The sequence below is a fragment of the Petromyzon marinus genome, chromosome 44, assembly GCF_048934315.1.
Source record: "Petromyzon marinus isolate PM22_M1 ecotype Great Lakes invasive population chromosome 44, UKy_Petmar_22M1.pri1.0, whole genome shotgun sequence".
Lineage (NCBI taxonomy): Eukaryota > Metazoa > Chordata > Hyperoartia > Petromyzontiformes > Petromyzontidae > Petromyzon > Petromyzon marinus.
This window is the reverse complement of record NC_133710.1, coordinates 2,896,426-2,915,035: the sequence shown is the minus strand read 5'-3', so window position 1 is coordinate 2,915,035 and position 18,610 is coordinate 2,896,426. Positions and strand designations below refer to the sequence as shown.

Here is an 18,610-nt window from a genome sequence, read left to right as displayed (position 1 = left end):
GATCTGGCTCTGTGAGTCACCATGATCTGGCTCTCTGAGTCACCTTGATCTGGCTCTATGAGTCACCCTGGTCTGGCTCTGTGAGTCACCCTGGTCTGGCTCTATGAGTCACCCAGCTCTGCCTCTCTGAGTCACCCTGCTCTGGCTCTATGAGTCACCCTGGTCTGGCTCTGTGAGTCACCCAGGTCTGGCTCTGTGAGTCACCCTGGTCTGGCTCTGTGAGTCACCCTGGTCTGGCTTTCTGAGTCACCCTGATCTGGCTCTGTGAGTCACCCTGCTCTAGCTCTGTGAGTCACCCTGATCTGGCTCTGTGAGTCACCCAGGTCTGGCTCTGTGAGTCACCCAGCTCTGGCTCTCTGAGTCACCCAGCTCTGGCTCTCTGAGTCACCCTGCTCTGGCTCTATGAGTCACCCTAATCTGGCTCTCTGAGTCACCCTGATCTGGCTCTCTGAGTCACCCTGATCTGGCTCTCTGAGTCACCCAGGTCTGGTTCTGTTAGTCACCCTGCTCTGGCTCTATGAGTCACCCTGCTCTGGCTCTCTGAGAGATCAACACACCACTCACCGCGTGGACTCACGCACCGTGCAGGTTGTTTGTTGTTGCTGTTTAATCCGCGCACGGCGTTCAACAAAGCCGCGAACGGCGCGACGGAGACGCGGACACCGCCGGGAGACGTCACCGACGATCACGTGGCGATGCTGATGATGATGACGACAGGGATAATGATGATGATGTGGCGATGCTGATGATGATGACGACAGGAATAATGATGATGATGTGGCGATGCTGATGATGATGACGACAGGGATAATGATGATGATAACAGGGATAATGATGATGATCATGTAATGATGTTGATGATGACAGGGATAATGACGATGATGATGTAGTGATGCTGATGATGATGATGTATTGATGATGATGATAATGATGACGACAAGGATAATGATGATGATGATGGCAGGGATAATGATGATGTAGTGATGCTGATGATGACAGGGATAATGACGATGATGATGTAGTGATGCTGATGATGATGATGTATTGATGATGATGATGACGACAGGGGTAATGATGATGATGATGTGGCGATGATGATGATGGCAGGGATAATGATGATGTAGTGATGCTGATGATGGTGACAGGGATAATGACGATGATGATGTAGTGATGCTGATGATGATGTAGTGATGATGCTGATGACGACAGGGATGATGATGATGATGTAGTGATGCTGATGATGACAGGGATAATAATGATGATGATGTGGCGATGCTGATTAGGGTGATGATGAGAATGTACGAAATTGATGATACGCGACAAAAAAATCGATTTCCAAATCGAACGATTCTAATCGCAGTTACCAGATAAGAGATTGGTTGATCATTATTGGGATCCTATGTAAATGGGTAAACGGGGGAGCGGTGGCGCAGTGGTTAGCGTGCCGGCCACCTAGTACTGACCAGCGTGGTGAAGTAAACTCAAACCTCCCCCCGATTGACGACATAGCGTCGGGGTGAGCCTTCATCCAGCAGTGGATTTGCGCACGTGTGGAACATATGAACAGTATTTGTAAACGCGTTACCCTATGGGGCATTCCGTTATCCACTGAAGCCAATGGGCATTGACAATTAGTCCGACCGATGTCACAACAACAACAACACGTCCATCCACTTTGCGTCACTGCTCAAACAAGTGGCGTTCTCCCCGTGCCTCTGTTGGCCGCCCATCTTAGCGGTGGAAATTCCCCATTCCCGCGGCGGTTACCAGTCCATCGGGAGTGTAACCACTGCAGAGCATGCTCCGCGACGAGCGGTTCGCGTGTTATCGACCCTAGAGAGTCGACGGCGATTCGCTTGAGTTGCCAGGCGGTGGTGTGGGGTTGAACGACGCGTTTATTGACGCGAAAGCCCTCTGTGTGCTAAACTCGAGCGCGATGTTCACGTGGCGAGGCGTTCATTCTCCTGCTCATAAGTCCTGAGCCAGTCGACGTTACTATGCCGGAAGCAGTCCATCCATAGCATAGGTCTAATATTTTCCCGTGTTTTGGGGGGTAGCCGCGTGCAGCAGGTTACCTGCTCAGATGGTACGGGCTCGGGTTGCGTGGTGGCCACGCAACTAGTGGACTCTTGACTCCATCTGTGCGGGGTTATTGAATGTCACCCTGTTCGGCGTCGTCACCGCCTGCGCGCTCATTCAACATCCTTTGTGGCCAAATCATCTGAATGTGGCGGTAAAACCCTTCCTGAACGGGCTCGACCGTGAAACCCATCACCGCGACCCACCAACATTAGCGCCACAATGCCCCCCCCCCCTCCCCCCAATGTCACCATCGTCGTCTTCGTTCGCCCACATCACCCGTCGCCATCCCCAACATCATCACCATGATCGCTGCAAGTGTCACCGTCACCACCGTGACGCCACCGACCATCTTGCGATTCGTGGGGAGGGGGAGCGCTTTCCTGGGTAAATAAGGGACGTGGTTACTGTTGCTGCTGCTGTTGTTGTTGTGTTGCTGTTGTTGTTGTGCTGCGAGTCCGAGTCTATATCTCACTGGTGTCACGCGTTGACGCCGGGACTGGTCACGTGGGTAGATGCCGCGACCCGTGAGGGCCCGCGCCGTCCGGGCTCCCTGCTCCAGATTCCAGCCCTGACCTCGACCTCGACCGTCCGCGACCTCCCCTGTGGCCGTTGGCGAGCGCCTGCGGAGACTCTGGGTCCGGCTCGGGGTCCGGCTCGGGGTCCGGCTCGGGATCTGGCTCGGGGTCTGGCTCGGCGAGCCGCTCCTCCAGGAGGACAGACACCAGACACGCCGAGTCCATCCGGCTCGCTCTGTGCGGCGCTGACGCCGAACAGAACCGTGGCCGGTTTGACTCGGAGTCCCTGGCGTGCTTCCTGCGGCTGGGTCCGAACAGCCAGGCTAGGTGGGGGGGGGGGGGGGGAGAGGTTGGGGGAGGTGGGGGGGGGTAGGTGAGGGGGGGGGTGCAGAGAACGTGAGTCGAGGCGGGGCGGCTCCTCGACTGTTGCACCGCCTGCGATGTTTTTGGTTCAAATAAACTGAGCTCGAGAGGAGCGAGCAGCGACAAAATGTCAACGAGTTCGAGCGTTGTCCAGGGTTGACGCTCGTCCGTAACACGCGCGCGATGACTCTCGCACACACGCACGCGCGCGCACGCGCACGCGCGCGCATACACAAAGTACCAAAGATCCCCCGTATGGCCTTTAACGGTCTGTTGGGGCGAGTGCTGTAAAGGCAAAAACATGTGAAGGCCGACACGGCACACGATCGGGGTGGGTGGATAGCACCACGCCCGCTCGCCTTTGTGTTCCTCGTGGCGATGTTTTACATATCGCTGCAGATACGAATTTGAGGCTGAGTCGACCTAGGGAAGGTCCGGGATCGGTTCAGATAATCGTCACCGGTGTTGGTGGTCGTGAGCGGGAATCGAACTCGGGTTCGCTGGCTTCGTAGCGCAGCGCGCTAACCACTACGTGACCCCTCCGACAACAACCGCCGTTCTCAACTAAGGTGCACTTTGCGGACACGTGAAGTTTCGAAGGGTCGCTGGCAGGAGGTCACGGGGCAAACCTAGGTGCTGTGGATTGACTGCCTGAGATGACTGGCAGATCCACCGCCCGTACTCCCCCCACTGTGGTACCTCGCTACATTTTAGTCGCCCCGGGCTCCGCTCTTTTGATTGTGAGCGTCGCTCTTCTGTCCTGCGACTGCCTCCAACTGGCCAGTAGCTACACGGTGCGCCTGGTCTGGCACTGCTCAGTAGCGTCGTTCACAGAGGCTGCCCGGTACCGGCAAAGTCAACTCAGCTCCCCATTCTCCCGTGCCATATCAGTCCGCCTCCTCTCCGAGCACCTCCATCTGGCCAAACAGAATCTGCTTGAGCAAGCGCTGCCTGGTCGAGCGGGCTACGTGACCCAGCCAGCGTGGCCTCCTCGCACTCACTGGGGGACATCATTCAAGGGTCTGTGAGCTCATCACAGAATCCAGTCCGGTTCAACCCAAGATGGATCGTAAGCAGGCCAGCCTGGATGCTTCAAACCGGCGCAGATATCGATTTAAAGGGAGCGCACACATATTACGACTATAATGAGCCAATAATGTTTGTGTGTAACGCACGTGACGTCACTCCACATAGACTGTCAGTACACTCACCGAGGTTAAGAACCAGGCTACAGTCTACATTATAGACTGCCAGTACTCTCACTCCGATGAAGAACCAGGCTACAGTCTACATTAGTGTTTTTGTTGTTGTTTATTATAGTTATTTTATTTGTATTATTTTTATTCACTTCATTTTTATTTTTCTATCTACGTGACTTTACCGAAAGAACCAGAGAATATGAATTCTTGCAGCCACGAAAGTTTTAAGTAAAAAATTCTTCAGCACTTGAGACAAAAGGTAAGTCTAATTTATGCTTCTACATTATGGTAAAATAGACATTGATTTTCCAGATATTGTATCGATTTACAATTTATTTAAATTCCAGCCACCGAAATAAAGTATCAGAGCAGTGAATTTGAACAATTTGAAGGTCAGTTTATATACAGTGCTACAGTGAAATGCAGTGAAGTATTTGATGACATTCTTTTGTGCAAGATTCACCGCTATTAAATTTACACACGATACAATTATACAATATTATACAAAGACAATGATCACTTTAAGGGTGGCACGCACGGTGGTTGTGGGTGACCAACACCACGCCCGCCGTCTTTGTCTTCCCAATGTTGTTCACACACCGCGTCAGGTATTCATTTAGGGCTGAGTCGACCTAGGGGAAGCATGTGACTGGCTCAAATATTCGCCACTGTCATTTTACCTTTGAGTGAAAGTCGAGCTCGGCTCGCCGGGTTTCCGTAAATCAGTGCACAAACCACTGCACCACCGCTCCCCGTAGTCATAAAAATCAAAGATCCCCCGTGTAGCCTTAACAGACTGTTGGTGCAAGTGCTGTTAGCGAGCAGCACCTATGAAGGCCGGCACGGCGCACGAGGGGGTGGGTGGCCAGCACCACGCCCGGCCAACTTTGTCTCCCCAGTGGCGATGTTTTTACGCACCGCACCAGGTACACATTTGAGGCTGAGTCGACCTAGGAGAGGCCCGGAACAGGTTCAGATAATTGTCACTGGTGTCGGCCGTGAGCGGGAATCGAACCCGGGTCGCCACACTACACACACGAAATCTTTCATTTAAAAAGGGGGGGGGGGGGTTACATAAAGCAATGCATAAAAAACTAAATGATGAACGAAGCAAAGTGCCGACTACACCGAGCATCTTCTTGTTTCCTCTGATCGTAAAAAGAGAGAGACACGCGCGCGTAATACCACGTTTACAAACTTCACCTTTTGATAGCCAGTCTCGAGCCTCGGACGACGCGTAGAGAATCCCAGCTGTGTTTCTAGGGGAATGGCTAAGCGGGGGTGGAGGGGGGGGGCATGGCTCATCACTCCGACGCGGTGCATCACCGGAGGCCACTCACCCACGAGATCGTGAGCGATGTCCCGTAGGAGGTGGCCCACGATCAGGTAGGCCACCCCGACCACCACCAGCGCAGCCATGAGCAGGTAGAGCACGGCCTGGGGCAGCGGCGTGGTGGTGGTGGTGCCGCCGGAGAGGGAGCCGTGGCCGGGAGGGTACAGGGAGGCCACACCAGCGGCCACGATGTCACCCTCACCGCCACCACCAACCTCACCACCACCGCCACCACCAACCTCACTAGCACCGCTACCAGGAGCCCCCGCTGGTGCGGAGGAGTTCATAGCGTGCGCGACTCAGAGCGACTGCAGCAGCTGGGTTGCTAACGACATGACTCCGACCACGCCAACACCTCCACCACCACTGCAGCGCAGCCGCTGACAATGCCACTAACACCAGCAGCAGGAGCAGCACCACCGCGGTGATTGTTGTGGTTGTTGTTGTGGTTGTTGTTGTTGTTGTTGCGGCTGGAAGCCGCTCGCCTCGCTGTCCGTTTCAGCACCGCGCCGAGCGCGCGGCGCGGATTCTCGCCAGGCCCTCGCATCGTCGACCACGGCGCCACGGGCAACCACCCGCGCCTTGGCTTCTTGTCCGTGTGTTGTTGTTGTTGTTGTTTGTTTGTTGTTGTTATTGTTGTTGGGATGCCATCTGGAGGAGCCTCTGATTCGCTGTTCGCTGGGCGCGTTAATGCCGAGCGCTCGCGTCTCCTCGCCCCCCCCCCCAGCTCTCTCCCCCGGGCCACTGCCCCCCCCTCTCCCTCTTCAGTGATTGATGCTCAAAGTGGCTAATTTGGGGGGGGGGGCTCAGCCCCGCCCCTCGACTTTCCCGGAGATTTGTTCAGCGCGATGGAGATTCCTGACCTTGACCGCTCCGAAATCCCAATCCGTCTCTTGGCCCGGACTCTTAAGCTGGATCAGCGAGGATTGCCCAACCCGCCTTTGTCTCTCTCCCTCTCTCTCTCTCTGTCTCGATATGCTGTACCTCTGTATGTCTCTGTCCATCACTGTATGTATATACACAACTATGTATTCCTCCCTGCATGTCTCACCCGCGTGCCTGTGTCCCTGTGCGTGTCTCTAACTCTTTGTGCGTCTTTGTGCGTGTCTGTGTGCATCTGTGTGTCTCTATCTCTATGTGTGTCTGTGTGTCTCGATGCGTCTCTTCTCGGTGCATCTGTCTCTATGTAGTATATCTATGTGTGTCCGTGTGTCTCTCTGTATCCAGGTGTTCCACTGTGACTCCTCGCTTATGTGTGTGTTTATCTGTTTGTCCCTACATGTGTCTGTGTGTGTGTCACTGTGTGTGTCATCGTGTCTCACTGTGTCTCTATGTATGTGCCTTTATGTGTCGCTCTGTGTGTGTCTCGCTGTGTGTGTCTCTGTGTGTGTATCACTGTGTGTGTGTCACTCTCTGTGTGTCTGCGTGTGTGTCTAACTGTGCGTCTCTATACGTTTGTATCCACGTGTATATCTGTGTCTCTCTCTGTGTCTGCGTGCGTGCCTCACCATGTGTCTCTCTGTGTGTCTCTCTGCGCGTGTATCACTGTGTGTGTGCCACTCACTGTGTGTGTTTCTCTCTGTCTCTCTGCGCGTGTATCACTGTGTGTGTTACTGTGTGTCTCTCTCTGTTTGTCTCTCTGCGCGTGTATCACTGTGTGTGTGCGACTCTGTGTGTCTCTCTCTGTCTCTCTGTGTATGTCTCTCTGCGCGTGTATCTATTTGTGTGTCTCTGCGCGTGTATCACTGTGTCTCTCTCTGTGTGTCTCTGCGCGTGTATCACTGTGTGTGTCTCTCTCTGTGTGTCTCTCTGCGCGTGTATCACTGTGTGTGTCTCTCTGCGCGTGTATTACTGTGTGTGTTTCTTTGCGCGTGTATCACTGTGTGTCTCTCTCTGTGTGTCTCTCTGCGCGTGTATCACTGTGTGTGTCTCTCTGCGCGTGTATTACTGTGTGTTTCTTTGCGCGTGTATCACTGTGTGTGTATCTCTCTGTGTGTCTGTTTGCGCGTGTATCACTGTGTGTGTCTCTCTGCGCGTGTATCAATGTGTGTGTTTCTCTGCGCGTGTATCACTGTGTGTGTTTCTTTGCGCGTGTATCACTGTGTGTGTATCTCTCTGTGTGTCTGTTTGCACGTGTATCACTGTGTGTGTCTCTCTGCGCGTGTATCAATGTGTGTGTTTCTCTGCGCGTGTATCACTGTGTGTGTTTCTCTGCGCGTGTATCACTGTGTGTGTCTCTCTGCGCGTGTATCACTGTGTGTGTTTCTCTGCGCGTGTATCACTGTGTGTGTCTCTCTCTCTGTTTGTCTCTCTGCGCGTGTCTGCCTGTCTCGCTGTGTCGAGCCGTCAGCGACTCGCTCCGCACGCCGCGCGCCTCCGCCGCGCTCCTCAGAATCCACCCCCCCCCCCAGCCCCCCACCCGCGCGTCCTTCTTCCTCACGGCGTCCCTGCGCCGTGAGGATGATGGAGACGACGCGAGAGGGGGGAGTCGTGTGAAGAGGAGCCCACAGCGAGCGGTTCCCCCCGGGCACGTGGGTTGATTCACCCCTCTGTATCCAACAACACGCGGGGCGCGGATCTGCACCTGACCCCCCATCTCACGCCATTCCTCCCGCAGGCTTCGGAATCGACGAGCAGGCGGCGGTTCTTGTCCATCGCTGATGCGTCTCTACACCCCCTCATCCTCCCTCTCTCCCTCTCCCGATCTCTCTCCCTCTCTTCCTCTCCCGATGTCTCTCCACTCTCTGATATCTCTCCCGATCTCTCTCTCTCTCCGTTTTCTCTCTCTCTCTCTTATCTCTCTCCCTCTCTTATCTGTTTCCCTCTCTCTCCTCTCTCTCTCTCTCCCGATCTCTCTCCCGATCGCTCTCTTTTTTTCTCTTTTTTTTACGATCAGAGGAAACAAGAAGATGCTCGGTGTAGTCAGCACTTTGCTCCGTTCATCATTTCGTTTTTTTTATGCTTTGCTTTATGTAACCCCCCCCCCCCCCCCGAACTCTCTCCACTCTCTGATATCTCTCCCGATCTCTCTCTCCCCTCTCCAAATCTCTCTCCTCTATCTCGATCTCTCTCTTCTCTCCTCCCTCTCCCTTTCTCATCTCTCTCCCTCTCTGGATCTCTCTCTCTCCTTTCTCCAAATCTCTCTCCTCTATCTCGATCTCTCTCTTCTCTCTCATCTCTCTCCCTCTCTGGATCTCTCTCCTCTCTCTCTCTCTCCCGATCTCTCTCTCTCCTCTCTCTCTCCCGATCTCTCTCTCCTCTCTCTTTCCCAATCTCCCTCTCCTCTCTCTCCCCATCTCTCTCCTCTCTCCCCATCTCTCTCCTCTCTCTCTCTTTCCCAATCTCCCTCTCCTCTCTCTCTCCCCATCTCTCTCCTCTCTCTCCCCCGATCTCTCTCCTCTCTCTCCCCCGATCTCTCTCTCCTCTCTCTTTCCCCATCCCTCTCCTCTCTCTCTCCCCATCCTTCTCCTCTCTCTCTCCCGATCTCTCTCCTCTCTCTTTCCCCATCCCTCTCCTCTCTCTCTCCCCATCTCTCTCCTCTCTCTCCCCCGATCTCTCTCCTCTCTCTCTCTCTTTCCCAATCTCCCTCTGCTCTCTCTTTTTTACAATCAGAAGAAACAAGAAGATGCTCGGTGTAGTCGGCACTTTGCTCCGTTAATCATTTCGTTTTTTTTAATGCTTTGCTTTATGTAACCCCCCCCCCCCCCTTTTAAATGAAAGACCCAAAATAATATTTTTTCTTTTTTTTCCTTTCCCCTTCCCTCTCTCTCTACCCCCCTCTCTGCCCCCCTCTCTCTCTACCCCCCTCTCTGCCTCTCCTCTCTCTCTACCCCCTCTCCGCCCCCCCTCTCTCTGCCCCCTTTCTTCCTACTCCATTTGGCTCTCTCTCGCTCTCTCTTTTTTCTTTATAACTACGACAAGTGCTGCATCTGCACGCAGCCCTTCCCACAGTCAAACGGCCTCCGACGGGTAGCTCAGATCTGCATGCACAGAGCTCTCCGTCATCTGCCACCGAGCACACGGCCTCCTCCAGTGCCCACTGCTCCTTGAAGGCCGGCACGGCGTGGGTCAGCCGCGCATGGCGGAACTCCAGCCCACACACCCTGGCTCCGACCACAGCGCGGAAGATGCCCAGGCTGCTGGCCGGACGTTGCCCCTCCATGGCCACCTTCCTCGCCCTGTGTATGGCGAGCTTGGCGTAGCCGAAGAGCACGTTGACCAGCCCCTGAAGATGTTGGGGTCCGTCGCCCTTTGGGTATCCAAAGATGAGGACCGTCGGGGATGAAGTGGAGGCTGAACCTTAGGAGGATGTTTCTCAGGACCTTGAACAGCGAGTCCAGGCTCTTGCACTCCACGTATTGGTGCGCCACCGTCTCCACTTTACCGCAGAACCGGCACTCCGGGGACGTGTCGGTGAAGTGCGCCAGGGAGGCGTTGGTGGTGACGGTGCCGTGGGCGATGCTCCAGCTGAGGTCGCCGATGCGGCTGTACGACGGTCTGCAGTAGAGTTGCCTCCAGCGAAGCCTCTCCGGAGAGACGCAGGGCAAGGCTTTCCTCCAGGCATGGTCCTTGTGGCTCCTCAGGGTGTCCTGTTGGTGGAACCGGACCATGTAGGAGTAGAGCACCTTCCTTTTTACATTTGCGAAGGCCACCTCCGGTAGGTCTTCTAGCTGGCACAGGTTGTGATCCGCCTTCGTTTGGAGGCATTGGCGATGCAGCGGCACGACTGAGAGCTCCTCTCTCCCCATCTCTCTCCTCTCTCTTTCCCCAGCTGTCTCCTCTCTCTCTCTCCCCATCTCTCCGCATCTCCACTGCGCAGCAGCTGCGGGGTCTGGCGGAGGGTGGAACGCGGTGGTAGCCATGAGGTGGTTGTAGTGGTTGTGGTGGTTGTGGTAGTTGAGGTGGTTGTTGTTGTTGTTGAGGTGGTTGTGGTAGTTGAGGTGCTTGTAGTGGTTGTGGTGGTTGTGGTAGTTGAGGTGGTTGTAGTGGTTGTGGTGGTTGTGGTAGTTGAGGTGGTTGTTGTTGTTGTTGAGGTGGTTGTGGTAGTTGAGGTGCTTGTAGTGGTTGTGGTGGTTGTGGTAGTTGAGGTGGTTGTAGTGGTTGTGGTGGTTGTGGTAGTTGAGGTGGTTGTAGTGGTTGTGGTGGTTGTGGTAGTTGAGGTGGTTGTAGTGGTTGTGGTGGTTGTGGTAGTTGAGGTGGTTGTAGTGGTTGTGGTGGTTGTGGTAGTTGAGGTGGTTGTTGTTGAGGTAGTTGTGGTGGTTGTGGTAGTTGAGGTGGTTGTTGTTGAGGTGGTTGTGGTGGTTGTGGTAGTTGAGGTGGTTGTTGTTGTTGAGGTGGTTGTGGTGGTTGTGGTAATTGAGGTAGTTGTGGTGGTTGTGGTTGTTGAGGTGGTTGTAGTGGTTATGGTGCTTGTGGTGGTTGTGCTAGTTGTGGTAGTTGTGGTGGTTGTGGTGTCATCAACGGCCTTTTAAACGCGACTTAAGAGTGTCTTAGCTCACAGGGAACTCCAAAATGAACTCAAACTGAACTTGGCTACGACCACCTCTTGACCTTTCGCCGTCCGGCTCGTGTTAAGGCTGAGTGGACCTAGGGGAGGCACGCGGGACAAATCGAGACTGTAAAGGGAGCGAGCGGAGATTAATGTCATCCCGAGTTCGCGGTGCTCTCTCATCGGTTTCGATGAATCTCAGACGAGAGTTCGGGATCACGCGGATTCACTCCTTCCACCCGCTCCGCTCCCGTCAGCTCCAGGTGAACGGGACGCGGCGCTTCCCGTCAGCTCCAGGTGAACGGGACGCGGCGCTTCCCGTCAGCTCCAGGTGAACGGGACGCGGCGCTTCCCGTCAGCTCCAGGTGAACGGGACGCGGCGCTTCCCGTCAGTTCCAGGTGAACGGGACGCGGCGCTTCCCGTCAGCTCCAGGTGAACGGGACGCGGCGCTTCCCGTCAGCTCCAGGTGAACGGGACGCGGCGCTTCCCGTCATGTAGACCAGTCGAGATGGCCCAAGCGAGTCTCGCCCCGCTCACGCAGGCAGAGAACGTCGAGAGCCGGGTCCACGCAGTTTTGCCGCGTTTTCAGTCCGACGCGGAGCGGGCTCTGGCGACCAATATTATTCACAATATAGAGGTGTTGTGGGTTAGATCGCAGTGAGTAACAATGCGTCGTAACCCTCCACCAGCCGACACAGCCGATTAGTATGGGATTTCTCACGTAACTCAAAACGTCAATTAGTTACTAGTATAGTCGTGTGTAGTGTCGTGTATAATGTAGTGTATAGTGTAGTATACTACTTCAGCCCACCGGTTTGTTTCAGAGTAAATCCACAACGTTTACAATTGGGGTACCGTAACGTTTCGCTGGTAACTGCATCCAGCATGATCGGGCGATTTGCCAGAATAGTGAAGCCATCCGCCTGCTTCAATAGAGCAGCAGGGCGACGACATCACGGAACACAATCAGGTGCAGAGATCAGAGGCGGAGGTGGGAGGGAGGGGGCTATTGTAATTATATAATAGATTAGTAATCAGTTAATTGCTGCTTTGTGTTTGACCGACGCTGCTGATCGTATTGCGCCCCGAGAGGGACGGTCGTGTGGCTGGTGGGATGGGTAAAATACTTTTATTTATTGATGTGGAGGGAAGGGAGCATCCGCTTACTCACGATTGTCACTCATCTGTAGCTACTACTGACATGGTGGCTTTTGCCGTGAACTTCACTCAACTGAATCCTCCGCTCGTGTTGAGCGCTCGGTCTAACACTCACTGTTTCGTCTCATCCACCACCTCACTGCAGGTCATAACCACCCACTCAACCACTCACCCACCCACTCACTCACCCACCCACTCAAGCATTCACCCACGCACTCACCCACCCACTCACCCACCCATCACTCACTCACCCACACACTCACTCAACCACAAACTCGCCCACTCAATCACCCACCCACTCACTCACCCACTCACTCACCCACTCACTCACCCACTCACCCACCCACTCACTCACTCACCCACCCACTCACTCACCCACCCATCACTCACTCACCCACCCACTCATTCAGCCACCTACTCACCCACTCAATCACCCACCCACTCACTTACCCACTCACTCACCCACCCACTCACCCACCCACTCACCCACACACTCACTCACCCACTCACCCAGCCACTCGCTCACTCACCCACTCACCACACTGCAGGTCGCACCACTTCTCACTCTGCTTCTTCCCTCGCACTGCTCCACTCTGGATATGCCTCACCCCATCGTCTCTGTCCGCCAGCTCTCCGCAGTAATCACCTTGCTTGATTCTAGAAACGTGTCCACTCTTATGTCTATTACAACTTTAGTCGTACGCTTTGCTTCTGGACGCTCGACGTGTTGAGCTTTCGGGCCTGTGTGTTCCAGCTGCTGTTACAACAAACACATTCCCGCGGAGGGAGCTGGTAGGAGCGTTAGGTTGCTCGGTCAATGGCCAGGGTCAACGGCGGCGTGGTGTATTTCGCAAATATATCGGCGTGAGTAGGTTAAACGTTGAGTTTTATAAGAGCACCACGGGGTGACCAGCCCCTCTCCACCCAGCCCCACCCCTCCCACGCCCCACCCAGCCCCACTCTCCCCACCCAGCGCCTCCCCACCCAGCCCCTCCCCACCCTCCCCACCCAGCCCCTCCCCACCCTCCCCTCTCCACCCAGCCCCACCCCTCCCATTCTTGGATGCACGACGGACGGACGGACACAATGATCCCCTGTGGGCTGGTGTAACCAGGAGGTTCCTACCAGTATGAATGTATGTATGCACGTGTGTGTAGTTATGTATGTAAACATGCTTGTATTTAAGGTGCGGTAGTGTAGCGGTTAGCGCTACGCTGCTCTACGAACCCGGCGACACGAGTTCGATTCCCGCTCACGGCCAACATCAGTGAGGATTACCTGAACCGGTCCTGGACCTCCCCTAGGTTGACTCAGCCTCAAATGAGTACCTGGTGCGGTGTGTAAACATCGCCACTGGGGAGACAAAGGCGGCCTGTTGTTGGCCACCCACCCCCTCGTATGCCGTGCCGGCCTTCATAGGTGCTCGCTAACAGCACTTGCCCCTATAGTCTATTAAGGCTATACGGGGGATCTTTGTCTTTGTTTAAGGTGCACCTTTGCCTGGCCACACGCGCCGTGGTGGCGTCACCGCCGCTTCGTGGCGAGCGGTGGTTGTTGTTGTTGTGGTTGTTGTTATTGTTGTGTTGTTGTTGTTGTGTGCGGTGTGAAGGAGGGTGGAGGAGCGACGCTCACAACATCGAGCGGACCGCCGGGCGGATAAACACGCAGCGAGTTCGCACAGTGGGGGGGGGGAGGCACAGCTGCTGCATCTGCCGGTGATCTGAGTCAGCCAACCCATGGCACCTGGGTCTGTCCCGCGACCTCCTGCCAGCGGGCGTTCGACAACTTCACGTGGCCTCAACGCGCACCTTGCCTGGCACGAGAGCCGTGGTGACGTCACCGTCACTTAGTGGCGAAGGGCGGGTGTTGGTGTTTACGTTTGTGTTTGTGTATGTACTTAAGTGTGAGTGCCTAGCAACGTCGATCATTAACATTTGCCCTCCCAATCCCTTAAGTACCTATCTCCTCTGCTAATCGGATCAGACGGGGGTGGCAGGAGCAGCGGTTGACTCATTACTCAACCACACAGAGGTCAAACATAACTCCCCCCTGACCCTGCCTGGACCCCCCCCCCACCGCCGTCTCTATCCCCCCCACCCCTCCACGCATGTCCCCCTCCCATGGGTCCACGTGGCGTGAACACGTGCGGGCAAATCTCCCGGTGTCTCCACGTGGATTTGGTAATTGGTGGAGAAACTCCAGCTGTTCCTACTGCACATTGCCACGTCGTCGTCCATCAGCATCATCATCATCGCCCGCTCACACAGGCACATTCCTCCTCCGGCTATCACTCATCATCAACAGCAGCATCCCTCGCTCTGTATTATAATAACCAAACCTATCATCATCAACACACCTCGTTCGGTCTCATTTCATGCTTCATCATCATCTTCCATAGTTCTAACGGGCAGGTGAGCAGGTGAGTAGGCAGATGGGTAGGTGACCGAGAGGGTGAGAGAGCAGTTGAGTGAGCAGGTGAGTGTGCAGGCTGGTGGCCAGGTGAGTGGGCAGTAGAGTGAGCAGGTGAGTGGGTAGATGAGTGGCTAGGTGAGTGGGCAGCTTGGTGGTCAGGTGAGTTGGCAGGTGAGTGAGTAGGTGAGTGGGTAGGTGAGTGAGCAAGTGAGTGAGCAGGTGAATGTTTGTGAGTGAACTTTGACCCATGCCCCCTTATCGCCGACACTCCCCGCTCCTCAATCAATGCGCCCCGACTCGCGTGCTCTCCGCGCAATCAGTGAGCGCGTGAATCTGTCGCCTCCACACGATGTTGATTGCGGGATCCGGAGCCGAGTCTGGTGGAGGCGCGGCAGGCAGATTCGAGACGGGGAGCAATCAGCTGATCGGTTGACCCCGACGCGCGCTCCGTCTGTCTGCGACGAGGAGCGCTGACTGTAGCAGTCGGCGCGGCTCACGGGCCAACATCGGCGACGAATATCTGAACCGGTCCTGAGCATCCCCTAGGTCGACTCAGCCTGAACTCAGCGCCTGGTGCAGTGTGTAAATGTTCGTGCTCGGAAGACGACAGGGGGCCGGGCGTGGTGATGGCCACCCAACCCCTTCGTGTGCCGTGCCGTACTTCATAGGTGCTCCTCGCTAACAGCACTTGCCCCAACATGTTGCTAAACACTACATGGGGATCTTGTGGCTTTCATTTGTCCAAGGCCGGCTGCCGCTCCACACGAAGCTCCGGGTCGTCGCGACCACAGTTTGTGGACCCCTGTGAAGAAAGATCTGCGCCGATTTGAAACTTTCAGGCTGGCCTGCCTACTCTCCATCCTGAGTGGATCGTGTGAGAAGCTCACAGATCCTTGAAAGATCCGGACACAGTCCCATCGGGTGAGCTCCTCCGGCAGGCGAGGCTGCATTGTTGGCTGGGTCGTGTAGCCCGCATGCCCAGCCACCGCATGCCCAAGCAGCTTCTGTTCGACTGGATAGAAGGGGCTAGACGGGAGTGGCACGGGCTGGGAGAAGAGATGGATCGATGTAGTGCAAGGAGCTGAGTAGACTTGACGATGACCGGTATCAGAGGTGTCAAGATCGGCCTCTGCGGGGGGAGGCTCCTCGTGAAGGACGCCACTGGGCGGAGGAGCAAAGCTCACAACTACGAGCGGAGTGTCGTTCAAATCCCCTCCAGACGAGCCCTCTAGGGGGCCCCCTCTAGTGGAGGCCCTCTAGGGGGCCCCCTCTAGTGGAGGCCCTCTAGGGGGCCCCCTCTAGTGGAGGCCCTCTAGGGGGCCGCCTCTAGTGGAGGCCCTCTAGGGGCCCCCCTCTAGTGGAGGCCCTCTAGGGGGCCCCCTCTAGTGGAGGCCATCTAGGGGGCCCCCTCTAGTGGAGGCCCTCTAGGGGGCCCCCTCTAGTGGAGGCCCTCTAGGGGGCCCCCTCTAGTGGAGGCCCTCTAGGGGGCCCCCTCTAGTGGAGACCCTCTAGGGGGCCCCCTCTAGTGGAGGCCCTCTAGGGGGCCCCCTCTAGTGGAGGCCCTCTAGGGGCCCCCCTCTAGTGGAGGCCCTCTAGGGGGCCCCCTCTAGTGGAGGCCCTCTAGGGGGCCCCCTCTAGTGGAGGCCCTCTAGGGGGCCCCCTCTAGTGGAGGCCCTCTAGGGGGCCCCCTCTAGTGGAGGCCCTCTAGAGGGCCCCCTCTAGTGGAGGCCCTTATGCCAGCAGCGGAGCGAGCAAGCGAGCACTTGAAGGGCTGCGCCTCTACATTTTACCCAACGTCGCGCGACCCCCTCGAAACGAGTGTCCAGACTCGGCGGAGACTTTCCTTCAAATACTCAAAATGGCAAGCGGCCAGCAACAAACGGCACGATCAGAGTTATCATAGTCACGGGTTTCCTGGATGAGTGACGTTGATATTTGTGTTGTTGTTGATGTTGTTGCTCCGAGCAGCGGGGATGTCTCCCCGCGTCCTCGCGTGCGTGAACAGAACCCTAATGGCGTCGTTAGCGCACGTGTGCCTCCCCATCAATCACGTGGCCTCGTTCCCCGCTTAATGAGTCGGGAGCGAGCGATGCACGTGGGGCGATGGGAGGTTTAATTAAAAGATTCGGAAAACCCATCACGACCGTTCGTAACAACCCTTCGTGTAAGCTGGAAGACCTCGCCGAGTCTCAGTTCTCGTGTCGAGGAGGTTCGTACCGAGCCGGTTATTTAAAATCGACGCGAGATAGGGGATCGACGCTAAGGGCGCAGCCCCGCAATTTCCTGCTCACCCCACTGCTGGCGGAAGGGCCTCCACTCACCGATTCACTCGCTCACCAGTGTTCTGGCCCGCCTCCTTGTCCATCTGCTCTCGCTCCCACAATGGGCACCGTTCCCGTGAATCTCGCTCATTGATTCCTGCTCCCATACTCTTTGGGTCTTTCGGTAAAGTCACGTAGATAGGTTCAAAGAAAATAACAAAAACATAAGAGAAAAAAACTACGACGTTTCGATCACAACACACGCGGCCGTCATCGTGATGACGTTTCGATCACGCGATCGTCGTCACGATGACGATCGCTTGTGGTGTGATCGAAACGTCGTGGTTTTTCTGTTATGTTTTTGTTATTTTTCTTTGAACCTATCTACGTGCCTTTACCGAAAGACCCAAAGAATATTTTCAAGCTCAAAGTTTCCTTTATTAGGTACAGCCCTGTGAGCCATGCGGCTCCGGAGTCGGGGTGCAACCGCGACAAACAAAATATGAACAGAGAAACATCTTGATTTAAAGCTTTCGTGACTGCAGTAATTCATATTCTTAGTTCTTTCGGTAAAGTCACGTTGAAGGGAAACAATAAAATAATAAAATATATTTTAAAAACCAAAACAATGAAATATATATAAAACAATATATTTTATTGTTTCCCTTCAACGTGACTTTACCGAAAGAGCTAAGAATATGAACAGAGAAACCTCTTATATAAATTCCTGCAGTCACGAAAGCTTTAAGTCAAGAATCCTGCTCCCATTTTGAGGATTCGGTCAACTCCCCCCCCCACCCCCCACACACTACACTCCAGGGCACAACAACTCGCTCACACTCTCAGTCATCCACCCGCTCGCCACACCTGCGCGCCACAACCGCGCACCGTCTCGCTCGCCACGACCCGCAAATGTCCCAACGCCCTCTCCTAACTCACTCTGAGCTCGCCCAACAACACCGCAGGTTCGCCCCTCGCTTCTCGTTCCGACCCTTTCCCTCGCACTGCTCCGCTCAGGAATTTCCCTCCCATCGTCTCTCTTTTTTGCCGGGTCGGCAGCTGCGCTCCCCCGCGTTGGGATTGAGTTCCTCGATTTGGGGAATTGGGAGCCGATCGTTGCTCCACCAGGGCAGCACAGATAGTTCTCCGATCACATCCCTCAAACTCTCTCTCTCTCTGTCTCTCTATTACATAAATGTCACAGATCTCACACACACACACACTCGTTTAATAATAATGAGTATATACTGTTACACTTTAATTACGACCTTGAGCATTTGTCAGCAGTAATTGCATCTGCTGGTGATGACGCAGATCCTGGGATTTGGCGAGATGCGTCGCCAGGCGCGCGCGTTGGCCTGGCCCAGTTTGCAATTTGACGTTCAAACAGAAAACGTCGGGACACGTGAATGACGTTGTCCCGCGAACGCTGCCCGTTCATCGTAACCGCGTTATCCGTCTCGCTGACAGTCGCGTGGATACGCATGAACAAAATCACCCGAGGGGGGATACGCCCGCCGACCTCGTCAAAACCTCATCTGGGACGATGACCGCCGTAGGAATGTGGAATTTTTTTTCTCCGCTGGCTCGGGGCTGTAAAATCGGAGATGCCCCACGCGCATTTGAACTGGAAATCTCCTTTTTTAAAATGTTCTTCTCAACCGACCCGAACCCCCCACCCCCAATAGAATTCAGACCCAAATAGCCCCCTCCTCCATCCCGTGTCCTCACCCCCTTCCTCGTACCCACCCCCTCCTCCTTCCCCACCTCTTCCGCTGCCCCCAACAGACGTCCCAGC

At 55.1% G+C, this 18,610-nt stretch overlaps 1 protein-coding gene across 1 annotated transcript; it reads right to left on the bottom strand.

The window, feature by feature from the left end:
• Nucleotides 1–589: 589 nt before the first annotated feature.
• Nucleotides 590–10,421, bottom strand: LOC116951946 (uncharacterized). The gene is made up of 2 exons (XM_032970838.2): nt 5,500–10,421; nt 590–2,920 (listed from the first exon to the last, which is right to left on the bottom strand). Exons 1-2 carry the CDS (start codon nt 5,777–5,779, stop codon nt 2,583–2,585), a joined length of 618 nt encoding a protein of 205 aa, XP_032826729.1. The 5' UTR covers nt 5,780–10,421; the 3' UTR covers nt 590–2,582.
• Between the last annotated feature and the right edge of the window lie 8,189 nt (nt 10,422–18,610).

What these genes read in the sequence shown, in the direction of transcription:
- LOC116951946 (XM_032970838.2), bottom strand. Translation starts at nt 5,779, where the DNA reads ATGAACTCCTCCGCACCAGCGGGGGCTCCTGGTAGCGGTGCTAGTGAG. An exon ending in CATCGCTCACGATCTCGTGG is followed by an intron (nt 2,921 to 5,499) that starts GTGAGTGGCCTC and finishes CCCCCCACCTAG; the next exon opens with CCTGGCTGTTCGGACCCAGC.